The 17,116-nt window shown below is 50.7% G+C and overlaps 2 protein-coding genes across 3 annotated transcripts; both read right to left on the reverse strand.

Moving 5' to 3' along the window:
- Positions 1-591: 591 nt before the first annotated feature.
- IFI35 (interferon induced protein 35) lies at positions 592-11,184 on the reverse strand. Of its 2 annotated transcripts, XM_028093983.2 has the most exons (7): positions 11,048-11,184; positions 2,544-2,639; positions 1,842-1,989; positions 1,641-1,747; positions 1,359-1,545; positions 1,153-1,259; positions 592-941 (listed from the first exon to the last, which is right to left on the reverse strand). In XM_028093983.2, exons 1-7 carry the CDS (start codon positions 11,060-11,062, stop codon positions 750-752), a joined length of 852 nt encoding a protein of 283 aa, XP_027949784.1. In that variant the 5' UTR covers positions 11,063-11,184; the 3' UTR covers positions 592-749. The 2 variants fall into 2 exon arrangements, with proteins under 2 accessions (XP_027949784.1, XP_087884378.1); XM_088028252.1 differs by lacking the exon at positions 2,544-2,639.
- A 2,017-nt stretch (positions 11,185-13,201) lies between these two features.
- Positions 13,202-16,331, reverse strand: RPL27 (ribosomal protein L27). Its single transcript, XM_028094064.2, has 5 exons — positions 16,250-16,331; positions 15,927-16,009; positions 14,776-14,945; positions 13,386-13,496; positions 13,202-13,298 (listed from the first exon to the last, which is right to left on the reverse strand). Exons 2-5 carry the CDS (start codon positions 16,005-16,007, stop codon positions 13,250-13,252), a joined length of 411 nt encoding a protein of 136 aa, XP_027949865.1. The 5' UTR covers positions 16,008-16,009; positions 16,250-16,331; the 3' UTR covers positions 13,202-13,249.
- Positions 16,332-17,116: the final 785 nt, after the last annotated feature.

A 17,116-nucleotide genomic window follows, 5' to 3' on the forward strand; every position in this document is an offset into this window, starting at 1 on the left:
GTGGCATTTACCAGCCAGGGCTCTGAGAGGCAATGCCAACTGTTTCTTGTTCTGGGACCAAAGTAAAAATCAAAGCACATTTCCCGCGTCGTCAAAGGAGGCCCACTGCCTTCTCAGAGCGGGGTGGGGGGCGGGGGGGCAGCTTTTCCAGATTCAGCCACAAACTTTGTTTACATGGGTGGGGAGATGAGACGGGAGAATAAAGAGGGGGGGTGGTCTAGGACCTGGGCCGCTAGAACCAAAGTGGGGACTTCCTGGCATAGGGGTGTAACTCCCTCTGCTCTCCGATAGGGAGTTAGGTAGGGTTTTTGCCCAGCCACTGCCGGTGGGAGGTGGGGGGAGGGGCTCAGCCTCTTCATTGTCTAAACGAGGACGAAACGTGTGAAGTGCGGTTTCTGCTTTTGTGTACCCCACCCTGTTTTACCGAAGCTGCCTTTGTGTTTGTGTCAATAAAAAGCCAAACCCTGGGTCTTGGATGTTGCCTCTTGAGAGCTGGAGGGGAAGGTGGGCTCCCGGAAGGCCAGCGCTGAGAGTGGAAGGTTAGGGTTCCTCCTGCCACGCTCAAATCAAGTTTCCTTTTAGGAAGTGAAATGAGAAGATCACGCCACTTTTATTGTTCTTGGGCAGCATTTCACAACCCATAATCCCTGCCACTGTCGACCTGCACGATCTCTTGCACCCGTGCACCCCGCTCCAGTCTGGTTCGAGAGGCTTGGCAGATGGGTGTGGGCGCAGAGGAGGGCAGGCTCTTAGCCCGATGTGGCAGTGAAGACCGCCAGGCCCCGCTGTCCAGGGGGCACGACTCTCAGGGCCTCCACCTCCCCACCTCCACGGGAGGGCTTCTGGAAGTGGATCTCCAGGATGTCCTGCAGCTCCGGGCCATCCAGGACATCAGGAATGTTGAGCACCAGCACTGACTGGGGCACCGGCCAGAACGCGATCTGGAAAAGGAGCCAGGCGATGGGCAAAGGCTCCTGGGAGTCAGGGACTGGGGGCAGGTGGTGCCCCTGGGGGTAGGGAAGGGGGCGAGGAGGCCAGAGAAGCTGGCAAGGGGGAGGGCAGTGGGGTTTGGGGACCCTGATCCTTGGGCAAGTTTCTGGCAGGCAGGCAGGCAGGCGCCTCACCCAGCCCCTGAGTAACCTTCCCACTTACCTCAGCCTTCTGGATCTCCCCACTGAGGTAGGGAGAGACTCTCAAAGGGCACTTTCGCCTGCCCAGTGGCACTGTGAACTGGCCAACCTGGCACAGGTACTGGGCCACTGGGGGGAGAGAGAGGGATGGACTTCTAGCATCAAGCGCCCTGCTCTCCTGGGGCCTGAGGCCTCAATCAGCCCCAATCTTGTGGGCGGGGCCCTCACCTGCGTCCTTAGTGAAACCCAGCACGACACCCCCTCGCAGCAGCTCCCGAGTCTTCACATCACCACCCCCGTTCCTGGTCTTGCCAAAGAAGATCTCCAGCTTGTCCAGCAGCTCCTCCTCACTCAGCCCGAGCCCGGCAGGAAACCCACTGACCAGCACGCTGTGCCTGCTTACCTGAGTGGACACCTAGGGGCAGACAAGAAGGAGAGGTCCGGCCCCGCTGCCTGGGGCCCAAGCGCACGGCAGCCCCTGCGTGTCCCAGGATGCTGCCACTCTGTCACCTGGATGGTGGTCACCACGGGCAGCTCCACAGCCCGCACTTGCACCCGCAGCCGGCATTCCTCTATGTGGATCTCATGCTCCTTTTGTTGCAACACCCTCTCAGCCACTGGGGGGAGGGGGGGGCCGGTTAGGGGGGCGAGTATGGTCAGTGCCAGGAAGCCTCCCAGCCTCCCTCCCGGGGCCTCTCTCAGAGGACTTACCCTTGGGGTCATCGAAGGTGACTAGAGCAGAGCCTCCAGACAGAGGGTAGCAGATCCGCACTTTGGAAACCAACCACTTGGGTGCTTCCTGGCCCTGCTGAGTGTTTCCTTGGAACACCAAGGGGACCGCAGGTGCCTGGAATGGGACCTGGAGGTGGGGGAGGGGAGGCTGATGCAGCCTTCAAGGGTGGGAGAGGCCCCACCCCGGTCCCCAGGAGGAAAGTGTTCGATGCCGGGGACGAATACATTTATTTATTTATTTATTTATTAAACATTTTTATTTATACGACAGAGAGAGACACAGTGAGAGCGGGAACACAAGCAGGGGGAGTGGGAGAGGGAGAAGCAGGCTTCCCGCCGAGCAGGGAGCCGGATGCGGGGCTCCATCCCAGGACCCTGGGGTCATGACTTGAGCCGAAGGCAGATGCTTAACGACTGAGCCACCCAGGCGCCCCAGGATGAATACATTTATTGAAAGGAGCGGATGAACGTAGGTCAAGCCTAGACTGGCATTTTAGACCCAAGATCTTAGGTTGTCCTCACACAGCCCTGCAAGTTTGGTAGCTCCACTTTACAGATGAGAAAACAGGTCCAGAGAGTTCAAGTCACACGCTCGAGGTCACAGAGCAAGGAAGCGGCAGAGCCAGGAGGGAAACTGACTTCTAGTTCTTCCTACCGGGCCACAGCCCTCTCCCAGCTTACCTGGTCGTAGGGTAGGGCCCTGAGCTCCCTCTGCCGCCGCAGCTCCTGCAGCCTGCTCTTCAGTGTGGCCTGCTCCTCCCGGAGGGCACTGAGGGCCTATTAGAGCAGGGGGGAAATGAGCACACATCCACCTGCCTTCCCTGAGAGGGAGCCCAGGGGAAGGGTATCCTGTTGTGGACTCTCCCACAGCAGAGCTGATGCTCAGCTCCGGCACAGCCCAGCCCCTTTCCCCTGCCCCGGGCGGGTCCTGGCCTGCTCTCCTCATCCCTGGGGGCCTGGCCGCTCGCTGGGGGGCGCACGAGGGGCCCTGGCCGCAGCCACATCTGCTCTTTATAGGAGACCTTGCTTTTAACAAACACTGAGCTCCTGCTGCGGGGCGCTGGGCACGGACCCAGGGAGACACAGAGACAAGAGGCCAGACCTCGGGCCCGGAGGGAACGGCACCCAAGACAGGGTGTGCCCTCCCACGACGGACCGTGGAGGACGTCGGGAGTATGGAGGAGGGGCCGTCGCCCCATAGGGCTTCCCGTCACTAGGGAGGCCTCCAGAAGGAGTGGGGGTTTAGAGTGGCAAAACGTCATACTATTAGCTAACATTTTTTTTTTTTTATGTATTTGAGACAGAGAGAATGAGAGAGAGAGCACATGAGAGAGGGGAGGGTCAGAGGGAGAAGCAGACTCTCCGCCGAGCGGGGAGCCCGATGTGGGACTTGATCCAGGGACTCCAGGATCATGACCTGAGCCGAAGGCAGTCGCCTAACCAACTGAGCCACCCAGGCGCCCCATTAGCTAACATTTATGCAGCACTTACTGTGTGTCAGGCACTGTGCCAAGCTTTTGATACGGATTGTATCACTCCACTCTTGAAACAACCCTATGAGATAAATTCCCTCTTAATCTTATTTTACAGACGAGGAAACCGAACCTCAGAGAGGTGAAGTGACTTGCCCAAAGGCATTTGGCACTATGCAGGCTGACTCCAGACTGCTGATCTGTGCTTTCCAGTGAAGAAATCAAGCTCCCCTCCAAAAACAGAAGTCAAGCCCAGAGTGGGGGAGCAGTCTACCCCACATCTCCCAGCTTGTCCCCCCCCCTTTTTAAAGATTTTATTTATCTTTTTGACAGAGAGAGACACAGCGAGCGAGAAAGAACACAAGCAGGGGGAGTGGGAGAGGGAGAAGCAGGCTTCCCGCCGAGCAGGGAGCCCGACGCGGGGCTCGATCCCAGGACCCTGGGACCATGACCTGAGCCGAAGGCAGACGCTTAACGACTGAGCCACCCAGGTGCCCCCCAGCCTGTCCCTTGACTGCCACTCTTTCCACTGTCCTAAGCGGCCTTTCAGGCTGGGTATGATTTGGAGCAAGTCCAGAGACAGAGAGTGACGACATGGGCAAGGGAATGACACCAGGGATACGAACAAATGCACCTTTGTTTGTGGGATGGAATAGACGTTAGCTGGCAGGGTTCACTCTGTGGTTGGGAAGCCTGATAAATAAGGTCAGCTCAAAGAAGCGTGAGCTCACTTGGGAAGGCGGGACTCTGTCCTAGTCATCTCTGTACCCCCGTGTTCAGCAGAGTCCCTGGCGCAAAACGGGCATTCAGTCAATGTGTGTTGAAGGAATGAATGTCTGCAGTGAATGAATGACAGAATGGGAGCATATTACAGAGGGCACTGAAGACATTCAGTGTGAGTTCACTCTGTTTTTAAGCAGAGGAAAGCTAGGGCTTGACAAAATAATGCTGGTTTATGAGTAGTGAGAAAGGTACCCAGTTCTTTATATTTCTACAGATAAGGTGCCTTTAAGGGCTGGTTAGATGACATCAATGAGTCCAGGAGTCACTGTAGATGATAGGGAATGCTAGGGACTCACAAACTGGAGAGAGCATGTTCCCCACTAAAGTGGAAGCCTCTTCTCAGCTCCAACCAAGATGTTCTCACGTAGGAATGTGGTTCCAGTATCCTATATCTTCCTATTTTTAAAAAAAGATTGTAGGGGGCACCTGGGTGGCTCAGTTGGTTAAGCAACTGCCTTCGGCTCAGGTCATGATCCTGGAGTCCCGGGATCGAGTCCTGCATCGGGCTCCCTGCTCAGCGGGGAGTCTGCTTCTCCCTCTGACCCTCTTCCCTCTTGTGCTGTCTCTCATTCTCTCTTTCTCAAATAAATAAATAAAATCTTTAAAAAAAAAAAAAGATTGCAGGGCACCTGGGTGGCTCAGATGGTTAAGCGTCTGCCTTCGGCTCAGGTCATGATCCCAGGGTCCTGGGATCGAGCCCCATATCAGGCTCCTGGCTCAGCAAGGAGCCTGCTTCTCCCTCTCCCTCTGCCTCTCTCCCTGCTCATGCTTTCTCTTCTCTCTGTGTCTCAAATGAATAAATAAAATCCTTTAAAATTTTTTTAAAAAATTGTATTTTATTTATTTATGTGAGAGAGAGAATGAAAGCAAGCATGAGAAGGGGGGAGGGGCAGAGTGGGAGGGAGAGGGAGGGGGAAAGAATCTCAAGCAGGCTCTGCACTGAGTGTGGAGCCCAACGTGGGGCTTGATCTCATGACCCTGAGATCACGATCTGAGCCAAAATCAAGACTCGGTCGCTCAACCAACTGAGCCACCCAGGCACCCCAACAAATATAGAATTTTAAAAAGAACCATTCAAGCAGGGGAGTTCAGACCAGGTATCAGTAGGAGATGGGGAACTAGTGAAGATTTCTGATGGGGGCGGTGAGGTGCTGGGCACAGTGTTTAAGAAGCGTCTTGGCAAGCCATGGCAGGATGAACCCAAGCAGCGGGGTTCATCCCACTGATGAAGGAGTGAGACTCTGAGGTTCTAATTCCCACTGACATGGCAGGAGCTGAGCTGGGCCTCTGGCAGTGGACATGCGCGGGTAAGCACATTTCATGAGGAAAGCTCCAGGACTCTGTGGATGTTTATATTAAGGAGACAGAGGGGACAAACTGGAGAGATGATGCCAAGATTGTAGACCTGGGTGTCAAGAGTTTGGTAGAAAGCCAGGGACCCAACAGGCAAGGAGGTGAGCCAGTGGTTATTGGGGGCCTGCTAGGTGCTGGGCACAGTTGGACCCCATCTCCATTTAAGTATCATTTAAGTATCATAAAACTGCCCCCTGTTTCGAGCTCCCAGCTGAAACTTCTCTCTTATAGGACCCTCTGAAGGACAACACAGGCTGATCGTAGTCACTTACGTGAATTTGACTACACATACATGAAAACATGGTCTCCTAAATGCAAGCCAGGGTGCATCTGCCACTCTGCTGAAAAAAAAATTGCAATCCTTTCCCTGTGGAGCTCATTGACAGACTGTAAATTCTGGATACTCTAGGGGTGAGTTAATGATTTAAGGTTAATTTTGACTACCTACATGCTTCTGCCTTACTTGCCAACTTTACAACCTAACCACCCCAGAAGATAAAATCTCATGCTATCTATGTTCATCATAGGGGTACTGGAGGCCGTTCAGCCTAACAGTAAAAAGCACAAACTCTGGAACCAAGCCTCTGGAGCTTACATCCAGCTCCTCTTAGTCCTGCAAGGCAATGAGCAAGTTACTGAACTCTCTGTGCCTTGGTTTCCTCATCTGTAAAATGGGCATAATAGCAATTTCCACCTATATATAATTTTGTTGGAAACAACGGTGCCTGGCGCATAATGCGTGCTATGTTGAATGCTTTCTATTGTATTAATCCTTTTATTTTTTAAAAAGATTTATTTATTTGAGAGAGAAAGAGAGAGGGCGAGTGTGTGAGCCAGGGGAGGGACAGAGGGAGAGGGAGAGAGAAAATCTCAAGCAGACTCTGTGCTGAGCGTGGAGACCCCTGTGGGACTTGATCCCACAATCCTGAGATCACGACCTGGGCCAAAATCGCGAGTCAGATGCTTAACTGGCTAAGCCACTCAGGCACCCCTATTAATCCTCATTTTATAGATGAGGAACCTGAAATTTCTCAGGGTTAATTAATGGGCCAAAGTAAGTCAAACCCAAGGCCGTTGAAGACACATGGGGTCAGGGACAGGACTTGGTGGAAAGGACTCTGGGTTGGAACAGCATGTGGTGATGGAAGAAGCCAAAAAGAAGGAAGAACACTTTGACGAACAGAGCCTTAAAAAATGTAATCTTTGAGGATACCTAGTCAGGGGTCAGGGGAGACAAAAGGAATGGCAGAGAAAAAAAGAAGAAGAAGAAGAAGAAGGGCTGGCCAAAGATAAGGTGGTGCCAGGGCCGGGACTGGGGACTGTCAGAGACACAGAGGAGGAGGAGGGATGAAGCAGTGCTTCAAGGGAAGGAGGCTATAAGAAGTCCACGGCTCATCTGTTTTCTCATTCAGTCATTCAACAATTAGCTACCGAGCTTCTACCAAATGCCAGGCACTGCTCTAGGCTCTGGAAACATAGTGGTGAACAAAACAGACAAAACCTCCTTGTGGAGTTTATATTCTAGAGGATGAGCCAGACAATAAACAGAATAAATAAAATCTGCAGTATGCTAGTGGGGTTAGTGTTGTGGACAAAAACCAAGCAGGGGGAGGATAGAGAATGTTGGAGTACATTTTAAATGGCGTGATCAGAGTGGGCCTTGCCGAGATGATACCGCATCATTTACTTGAAGGAGGTGCAGGAGCAAGCCATGTGTACACATGGGGGAAAGTTCTATGCAGGGGACAACAAGCACAAAGGCCCTGAGGTGGGAGTTTGTCAGGCAGATCTGAGGAATAGCAAGGAAGCCAGTGAAGCTGAGCAGAGGAATTGTGGGGACGGTGGCTAGAGAGGAAGTCACAGAGGAGGAAACGGGTTGGGACCATGCAGGGCCTTTTACACAATGAGGAGTGGGAAGCCACAGACAGGATGAGTTGGCTGTTGTGTGACTAGACCGATGTGGGGAAAGGGCACAAGCAGGGAGACCTCCAAGGAGGCCATTACAGCGTCCAGGAGAGCCATGTTGGTGGCTTGGACCAGGCAGGATTAATGGAGGTGGTGAGGGGCAGTGGAGTCTAGGTTGGTTGAAGTTGCCAATGGATCGGAAATAGAGTGTGGAAGAGAGGAGTCTGGGATGACTCTAAGCTTTTTGGCCTGAGCAACTGGAGGGAAGGAGAGCCATTTTCTGAGATGGGGAAGACTGGATGGAAGAGATTTAAGGCAGAAAATGAAGGGTTTATTTTGAACACATTAGATATGAAGTGCCTATTTGACATGTCAGTAGAGACAGAGGGTAGCAGTTGCCTCTAGGGATCTAGTATTCAGGGAAGATGTCCATGCCGGAAGTATACATTTGGGGATTATTCACGTGGGGGAGATAAGAGTCACAAAACTAAGTAAGATCACAAGAAAGTCTTACAACTACATGAGAGCAACAGGGAGGGAGGTGCAAACAGAGAGAAGTTCAAGGGCTGATTTCTGGGGGTACCCACCACTAAGAGGTCAGGGAACAAAGAAGCACCAGCCAAGGAGGATGCAGAGGAGGGGGTCAGTGAACCTAGAGGGAGAACAGGAGTGTGAAGACGGGTTTCAAGGAGCAGGAGCCAGCAGCTGTGCCAAACGCTGCTATCAGGCTAACTAAGATGAGGAATGAGAATGACCACCGAGACTGAGTGACAAAAAAACAGTCCTACTTACAAGGAAATGGCCAGAAGTTCATGTACAAAGATTATTATTGTGGTTTTATTTAAAACAGACAAAAAGAGGGGTGCCTGGGTGGCTTGGACGGTAAAGCATGTGGCTCTTGATCTCAGAGTCTGAGTTCGAGCTCCACATTGGGGTAGAGTTTACATTAAAAACAAAACAAAACAGGGAGGCTTAGGTGGCTCAGTCGGTTAAGCGTCTGCCTTCAGCTCAGGTCGTGATCCTAGAGTCCAGGGATCGAGCCCCCCATCGGGCTCCCTGCTCAGTGGGGAGTCTGCTTCTCCCTCCCCCTGCTTGTGTTCCCTTTCTCTCAATCTCTCTCTCTGACAAATAAATAAATAAAATCTTAAAAAAAGCAAACAAAAGCAAAACAATAAAATAAAAACAAAACAACAAAACAGACAAAAAGAAATCTACATATCCAACCATAGAGGAATAGCTAGAGGCGTGTGGGTGGCTCAGTAGCTGAGCGTCTGCCTTCAGCTCAGGTCCTGATCCCAGGGTCCTGGGATCAAGCCCCACATCGGGCTCCCTGCTCAGCGGGGAGGCTGCTTCTTCCTCTGCCTGCTGTTCCCCCTGCTTGTGCTCTCTCTCTTTCTGTTCTGTCAAATAAATAAATAAATAAAATACTTAAAAAAATAGAGGAATAGCTAAATAAATATATCATGTAGCAATTAAAAATAAATATATCATGTAGCAATTAAAAGACACAGAACATTTAACGATATGAAAAAATGCTCACAGGGCGCCTGGGTGTCTCAGCTGGTTGAGCGTCTGCCTTCGGCTCAGGTCATGATCTCAGAGTCCTGGGATCGAGCCCCACATCGGGCTCCCTGCTCCGTGGGGAGGCTCCTTTTCCCTCTCCCACTCCCCCTGCTTGTGTTCCCTCTCTCTGTCTCTGTCAAATAAATGAATAAAATCTTTAAAAAAAAAAATGCTCACAAGAAGCCAAAAAAGCAAGATACAAAACTGTATAGAAAGTAGGATCTCTATGCTGTTGATTTAAAAAGTTTTATTTCATAAGGATCTTTATTAACACATAAAAATGCATGGGGGGCGCCTGGGTGGCTCAGTTGGTTAAGCGACTGCCTTCGGCTCAGGTCATGATCCTGGAGTCCCGGGATTGAGTCCCACATCGGGCTCCCTGCTCAGCGGGGAGTCGGCTTCTCCCTCTGACCCTCTTCCCTCTCGTGCTCTCTCTCATTCTCTCTCTCTCTCAAATAAATAAATAAAAAGTCTTTAAAAACAATGCATGGGGGTGCTTGACTGGTTCAGTCTTGGAAGAGCGTATGAATCTTGATCTGGGGTCATGAGTTGGAGCCCCACATTGGGTGTAGAGATTACCTTAAAAAAAAATCTTAGAAAAAAATAAAAAAGCATAAGAAACTCTGGGTAGACACCAATATGTTCTTTTTTAAAAAAGATTTTGTCAGAGAGAGCAAGCACGAACAAGCAGGGAGAGTGGCAGACAGAAGGAGAAGCAGGCTCCCCGTTGAGCAAGGAGCCCCTAAAGGGACTCAATCCCAGGACCCTCAACAGACCGAGCCACGCAGGCATCCCCCAAAATATTAAGAGATTCTCTCTCAATAATGAATTTAGGGTGATTAAAAGAAGAGTTTCCTGAACCCACCTTTCAATATGTAAAGGCTGTTCAAGGGAGTAGTTTTGGCAGAGGTAGAAGATGGGGGTGAATCAAGATAATCTTGGGGAACTGGGGTTCTGAAAGGTTGGCAGTAACATTAACACATATTGTACGCTTAGTAGGTGCCAAGCAGTGTGCTAAGTTTTTATTGTATGGATTTATGGATTATCTGCTTTAATTTTTTTTTTAAGATTTCATTTATTTGTCAGAGACAGAGAGAGAAAGCAGGGAGAGCAGCAAGCAGGTAGAGGGAGAAGCAGGCTGCCTGCGGAGCAGGGAGCCCAATTCGGGACTCAGTCCCAGGACCCCGGGACCATGACCTGAGCAGAAGGTAGACGCTTAACCAACTGAGCCACTCAGGCGTCCCTAATTTTCTTTTTTTTTCTAAGTAATCTCTACACCCAGTGTGGGGCTTGAACTCACAGCCCCAAGATCAGGAGTCACTCAGTTCCAACGACTGAGCCAGCCGGGCTCCCTGAGCCTGTGATCTTTCTTACATTTGTGAGATGAATGAAAAATTCCCAGGCAAGACATTTGTGTATTTATGAGATAGGGGAGTAGCAGGGAGGGAAAGACTGAAGAAGCTGGAGAGGGGAGGAGATTCATTCATTCCACAGCTGTTTATTGAGTGCCGACTGCAACCCAGGCACAGTGCTGGCATGTCTAGGGATCAAGGGTCAACAGGCTAGACAGGGGACCAGTCTTAGTCTAGCAGGAGTCGGGGCATTCACAGGTCAGGAAGGGAAAGACTACAGCAGGCAGGGGTCAGGTGAGCTCTTGGAGGAGGAACAGGTCTTCCTGCGACCCGGAAGAGGGCCCAGGGTTCAGTTCAAATGAACTGTAAGGCGAGGAACTATCCATTTCAACTCTAGGGTGAAATATAAGGAGGGCAAGTTTGTTGGGCAAGATCTTAGGAGATAAAGGTGTGAACGAGTCAAACTTTTTGGGTCACAGAACCCTTTAAGTATCTAATGAGAACTGAATTCTCTCAGAAAAACGCATTCACACAAGGAATTCATGAGCTCTTGAGGTGAAGGTTACAAAATTGTCTCTGAGGCAGTGGGTTAGGGGAGAGGTAACCCCAGCCATTTGTTTCTCCCCAGAAGTTTAGCAGGTCTGAGAGACGGGCAGAGAGGCTTGGCCACCAGACCCTGAGATAACTGCAGATGCCCAGCCAAGAGGAATGCTCCTCTGCTTCCCCCCCATCCCCCAACACTCTCCTCCTCACTTACGGCATCATCATTCATCACTGACACGGGCCTGGGTCCGGTTGACAGGAGCTGAGGCTTCAGAGCTGGGCACAAAGTGGCAGTGTCCCCTGTAACTGAACTCTTGCTCGTACCTTCGGAGGTGTCTTTTTCCTCACCAAGCTGGGCCTGAGATACACTTCCACTTTCATTTCAGCAAAACCCTGGCCGTTGTTTACACGCCCCAGCTGGTTTCCCCGCCCCTGGGAGGAGCCCTTCTGGGCTTGGAAGTTCACTTCACCCACTGGAGGCCTGAGAGGAGGCCACCCACAAATAACAGCAGACAGAATGTGGGCCCCAATCAACCACTGATTCCCAGCCTATTAATCCCAGTACAAGCCCGTTGGTAGAATTTTGTCTGCTGTTAAAGATATTTCCCTGGAGGGGCGCCTGGGTGGCTCAGTCGTTAAGTGTCGGCCCTCGGCTCAGGTCATGATCCTAGGGTCCTGGGATTGAGCCCCGCATTGGGCTCCCTGCTCTGCGGGAAGCCTGCTTCTCCCTCTCCCACTCCCCCTGCTTGTGTTCCCTCTCTCACTGTGTCTTTCTCTGTCAAATAAATACAATCTTAAAAAAAAAAAATATATATATATATATATATATACACATACATATATGTATTTCCCTGGATCCTAGAAAGATGCCGGACACGCAGACTAAGATTGAGTGAGAAATGCAACCAAGACTGTTAAAGCCTCTCCAAGGTCACAAAGCCATGCTAATAGCCATTTCTGGAGAGCTCTTCTGTGCCCAATATTGGATCTGCTTCACATAAGTTAACTCATCTTCCAAACAACCCCACAAAGTTGCTTTTACCATTTTACAGATGAAATTCTGAACGTCTGAGGCAGCGAAGTATAGAACCTTGCTCAAAGTCATACTGTTAAGTCAAGCATGTATTCAAACCTGGCTGGAACAGTATTTGAACTTGGGCCTTGAGGCAGAGTGGAGAGAACTTGTCAGTTTCTAGGCAGCGGGTTTAAATCTTCCATTTGTGACTGAGTAGGCAAGCTACTTAGGAGTCTTGTTTCAAGGGATGCCCAATACTTAAGGGTGAGGAATCAAATGAAAACACACAGGACACAGTGCACAATAGATTTGTTTTCCTAATACCCAGGCCATCCAGTCCAGAATTTTTCGAGTAATTCACAGACCTAGCCCTTCCCCCATATCCCAGGTGGATGTATGCCAAGCGCAGTGCTTGGGGAATACACCTGTTTGACTCCTACTTCCATCCAGGGACTTAGAACCAGCTCAGCTGGACAGAGCGCCTATTTCACCAGTAGGGCAGGGTCAAAGGTACCCAGTGAAAGGTAAAATGCCAGAGGGGCCAAATACCTTTCCTGCAACAGCTGGTGACACAACTGTACCCAAGACCCTTGAATCACACCTTTTCTATTTTTTTTAAAAAGATTTGAGAGACACAGCGAGAGGGAACACAAGCAGGAGTGGGAGAGGGAGAAGCAGGCTTCCCGCCTGAGCAGGGAGCCCTACGTGGGGCTCGATCCCAGGACCCCGGGATCATGACCTGAGCTTAACGACTGAGCCACCCAGGTGCCCCGTGAATCACACCTTTTCTTGCAGGTCTCTGCTAGCCAGGCCATTTGGGGACCTCTTCTGATCTCACTAGGAATGGCTCTTCTGGGGCTCAGGCCTTCCTCAGCCCCCACCTGTCATAGGGAGCAGCTCGCCAGGGTGGGCCTCATCAGGGCAGCACCGGTATCAGCAGGTAACTTCCCGGAAATTCTGACGTACTAAATCTCAGTGGGACTATGGCACTTTGAAGTTGGTTTGAGATCCTCAGATTGGTGGCTCTCGATCCAAAGTAGCCAGTGCCCACTGAGCGGGGCCTGTGGGTGTTCCCAATGGGGGGCAGGGGGAACAGGGTGGCCCAGGTTCTACTCTACACCTGTGAATGTCAGGAGTACTCCTTTTTTGGGAAACAGTTCAGTAGATCACACCTTGCCCACCCAGGGCATCCAAATGATGAAAGGATGCTCGGCTGAGGATGGAAGTAGTCTAAGTCTCACAAAAGCATTATTTTATATATTCTCCCACAGCCTCTCACCCACCACCCAGTGTCTCATCACATCAATGTTCTTCCTTCCCAGTCTAATAATACATGCCACAGGCAGACAGGGATTTTTTTTTTTTTTTTTTGGTATTTTTAATGACTGAAACCAAACAAATCTAAAACCGCAGCTTCTGGAAGAACCACTTGTTCTTGCCGGTCTTGTACCTAAAGGGAAAAAAGGACACCATTGAGAAGAACAGTGAAACCAAATTCCCTTCATGGAGAATAGGGCCACCACCAAAGTCTATTTACCTCTCCTCGAACTTGACCTTAGCCTCTCGTCGGGCCTTTCGTTTAAGAGCAGGGTCTCTGAAGACATCCTTGTTGACAACAGTCTTGTCCAAGGGGATATCCACAGAGTACCTGGGAACAACGGTGGGGATGTAAGATCAGCCCACACACTGCCAGGGCCCTTCACACAGCCCAAGGACTCCTGGGTGTGACACTGGGGTGTGAGGGTCTGTCTCCATAGGAGCAACCCACAGAAGCTGTGCCAAAGTCCCCATAATATTTTTTGGACATTACCAATTTAAAAGGACTCCTTTACATGGACCCAAACCATGGAAATACTTCACATTTCATTCTCGACTTTCCACAGTGACTATTTCTCTAGCTAAGGACTGTTACTTTATTACATCTCCTTCACTATCATCATGGTGGTTGGCTAGCTTTCTATTTGGAGTCATTTTATTTAGTGTTGTTCAAGCTGTGCCTGGGAAGGGGCAGCCTCATTGTTGACAGTGCAGAAGCTGGGTGGCTAGCTGCTGAGGTCTCACTGCTTCCCGGCACCTGAGAAACAGCTTTGCTCTTTTAAGACATCTTTGAGGGGAAAAAAAAAAAAAAAGACATCTTTGAGAGTAAACATGTGGCCCCCAGCGGCAAACTGTAAGACACACACTGCTGGGTTTGGCTAACCATTGTTCAGGACTCTCAACCATTGTATTTCTGTATAACCTATGCACCAAGATAGTGTGTATGGCGCACAATACTGCGGAAGGCGAGGAACTTAAGGGCATGGCAGCCCAGTGGAATTCGTTGGTGGGGGGCTTGCTGCCTTTATCTACCATTTTGGAAAGCCTTCAACAACTATCCTGGAAAGTGGAAGAGTGGCAGAGAGCAGGCCAGATCCCGTGCCCATGTTCACTCTGAATGCAAACAAATGAAACAATCTTTACCCAACACTTGGAGAATTTTCAGGTGAGGAGACAGATAAAGTGCAGGCTTGGAAGAGATTTTCCATCCTGCTTGGCCAACTCAGGGAAGTCACTACAGAAAATGGTAGAACACAGCTCCACGCTGGACCAAAGAGGCAACACTGGAAACCACCACCACTCTGTAAGTGACACACTAGAATAGCTGCAAGGTTGCCTAATTCAGCAGGGCAGAGAGGGGTGAAAAGGAAGTCCCTTTCATTCCCATTCCTTTTTTAAAAAAAGATTTTATTTGAGAGAGCAAGAGAGAGCGCATGCATGCACGCGAGCACAAAGAGGGAGAGTGAGAGGTAAAAGAAGACTCCCTGCTGAGCAAGGAACCAGTTGTGGGACTTGATCCCAGGACCCTGGGATCATGACCTGAGCTGAAGGCAGACACTTAACCGACTGAGCCATCCAGGAATCCTCACTGCCATTCTTGAAATGCTCACCTTGTGGGCATGAGGTGATTGTAATTATAAACTTTCACAAAAGACTTGATCTTTGACCTCTTGGCGATTTTCTTCTTGCCCATGGCAGCTGTCACTTTGCGTGGATAGCGGTCAATTCCAGCCACCAGAGCATGGCTGTAGGGACGGTCTGAGGTGCCATCATCAATGTTCTGAACGAGCAAGAATCACATGTCATTGACTGAGGGCCTATTTAGGCCCTGTGCTAGATATAGATAGATGTAGGGCATGTATAACAGGAACACCCCCACTGCCAGGTCTGAGACCCACTATAGGAAAAACCACACAAGGCAGACACTCTTGAGTGCTATGCTAAATCGCACAAAGAGTAATAGGGAAGGGTTGTATTCATTCCCACAAGGATCTGAAAAGGTTCCTGGGTGGGAAGAGATCTAAAAGGATCGATATCAACATCAACGGAATGCTTGCTTTGTATCAAGCACTGGTGCTTAGCACTCTACTTAACTTCCCCTACGACTGGCACTGCTAGTGAGGGATAGAGGCAGGAGTCCAAAACTGGTGGTCTAGTTCCAGAAACCAGTCTCAGATTGAGGGGGGTAGGGCAACAAAGGGTGCCCCGCGGCCCCACCACAGCCAGAAGCAGGTGTGTGGCCAGAGCTTAGGGGGCTCTCACCAGAGGCTACAAAACCTAGGTAGAAGGCCAAAGGTGAAGGGCTAGAACATGCTAAGTGAGCATTTGGAGGGGAAACAACTTCTCTTTTTACAGACTCCCAGCCGCAGCACTTAACGTTTTTACCTCAGTTGAATTACTTAACGTCTCTGCACGTTAGCACTAGAAAGGAATCCCCTACGGTGACTTCAAGAACCGGACGTGACCAACACCTGTAAGGCGGTGCCAGACACCAAGCGAGCGCGCGATAAACGCTGGACACTATTATTTTTTAAAACCTCCTCGGTAGAGGACCCCTTATGTGTTAGGCGCCCAATTCCACTCACCTTTGTTTTTACTTTGCACCTTCCTCTCTCAAAAGCCCTCCCGCATTGACCCCCACCCACAATGCTCAGCGACGAATGCCCCCCAAGCTAGCTCTTGAACTCCGAGCTTGCAGGGCCTCCGAAACCGCCCAGTTCCTGAGATGCAAGGGCGCAGGAGAGGCTCGCGAGGCTGGTACCTTCACGATGACCGCTTTGCGTCCGGAGTAGCGTCCGGCCAGGACCAGCACCACCTTCCCGGGTTTCATGAACTTGCCCATCTCTGCAGAGATCGGAGAAGGGGCCGATCAGAAACGCGCAAGCCGAGGCCGTGGGCCCGGAAACCGAGGCTGCGCTCCCTGCCGTCTCGGCCCAGGCCGCCCGCGGGCCCTGCTCGCAGGACAGGATCGCTACGAAGCCGCCAGAGACCGAGTAGTGGAAAGCGCCCGGCGCCGCCCCGCAACTAGACCCCCAGGCCGCGGATGGCGGCGGATTGGAACATCCTACCCAAGTCTCTACTCACCGACACCAGCCACTCGAGCCCACAGTAGAAAGGAAGGAAGGGCACTTCCGCTAACCTTTCACCCCGGGGAGTGTTGATCTCACTTCCGGTCCCGCCCCTCAAGCTTGCCCCGCCTCTCGAAATCCGTTGTGGGCGGAAGAAGCTCTCGCGGGGAGAGCAGGCCGTGGGTGCTCATTTATTCAAATCAAACTTTATTAGTAGCTTCAGCGGTGGGCAGGAGCAAAGGAGTCTCCTCCCGCATAGGTTGGAAGGGCGAGGAAGGCTGCAAAGCGCGCTAATTTTTGACTCCGCTGCTCTGCCCCATCCTTGGTTGTAGTTCCTCTTTCGGGCGCTAGGAGGGGACACAGTTCGAAATTGACGTTTATGCCTTGCAAGAGTCCGCAAAATAGGACTTCTATTAGTGTGCACTGTTAGGCGTATGGAGGGAGAGATGAAGATCAATCGGGCAAGGGTGCTTACCCCCAATATTTAGAGTCTAGTGATGTCACACCCATTACCAGCTAGAATAAGCAATGACGATGGTGATAATCACTGAGCATCTACTTTGTGCTAGGCTTTTTAGGTAAGTCGACAGCCTATTTAATTCTCACAACTCTGCATCTTGGGTATCTTCTTCCCATTTAGACATGAGGAAATTGAGATTCAAAGAGGGTAAGTTACCTATCCGAGGTTGACCCTGATCAGTAGCATAGATGAGATTCAAATTTAGGTTTGAACCTAGGTCTAGTTGGTTCTCAAACTGAGTTATTTCCCATCACTTACTGGAAGAGTGTTTTTATTTTATTATTACTAAGTAGGCTCCATGCCCAAGGTGGGCCTTGAACTCCTCAGGACCTTGAGATCAAGAGTCACATGCTCTACCTACTG

This window comes from Eumetopias jubatus, unplaced genomic scaffold (assembly GCF_037043125.1).
Source record: "Eumetopias jubatus isolate StellerSeaLion01/CBP00866 unplaced genomic scaffold, mEumJub1_p1.0 scaffold_10, whole genome shotgun sequence".
Classification (NCBI taxonomy): Eukaryota; Metazoa; Chordata; class Mammalia; order Carnivora; family Otariidae; genus Eumetopias; species Eumetopias jubatus.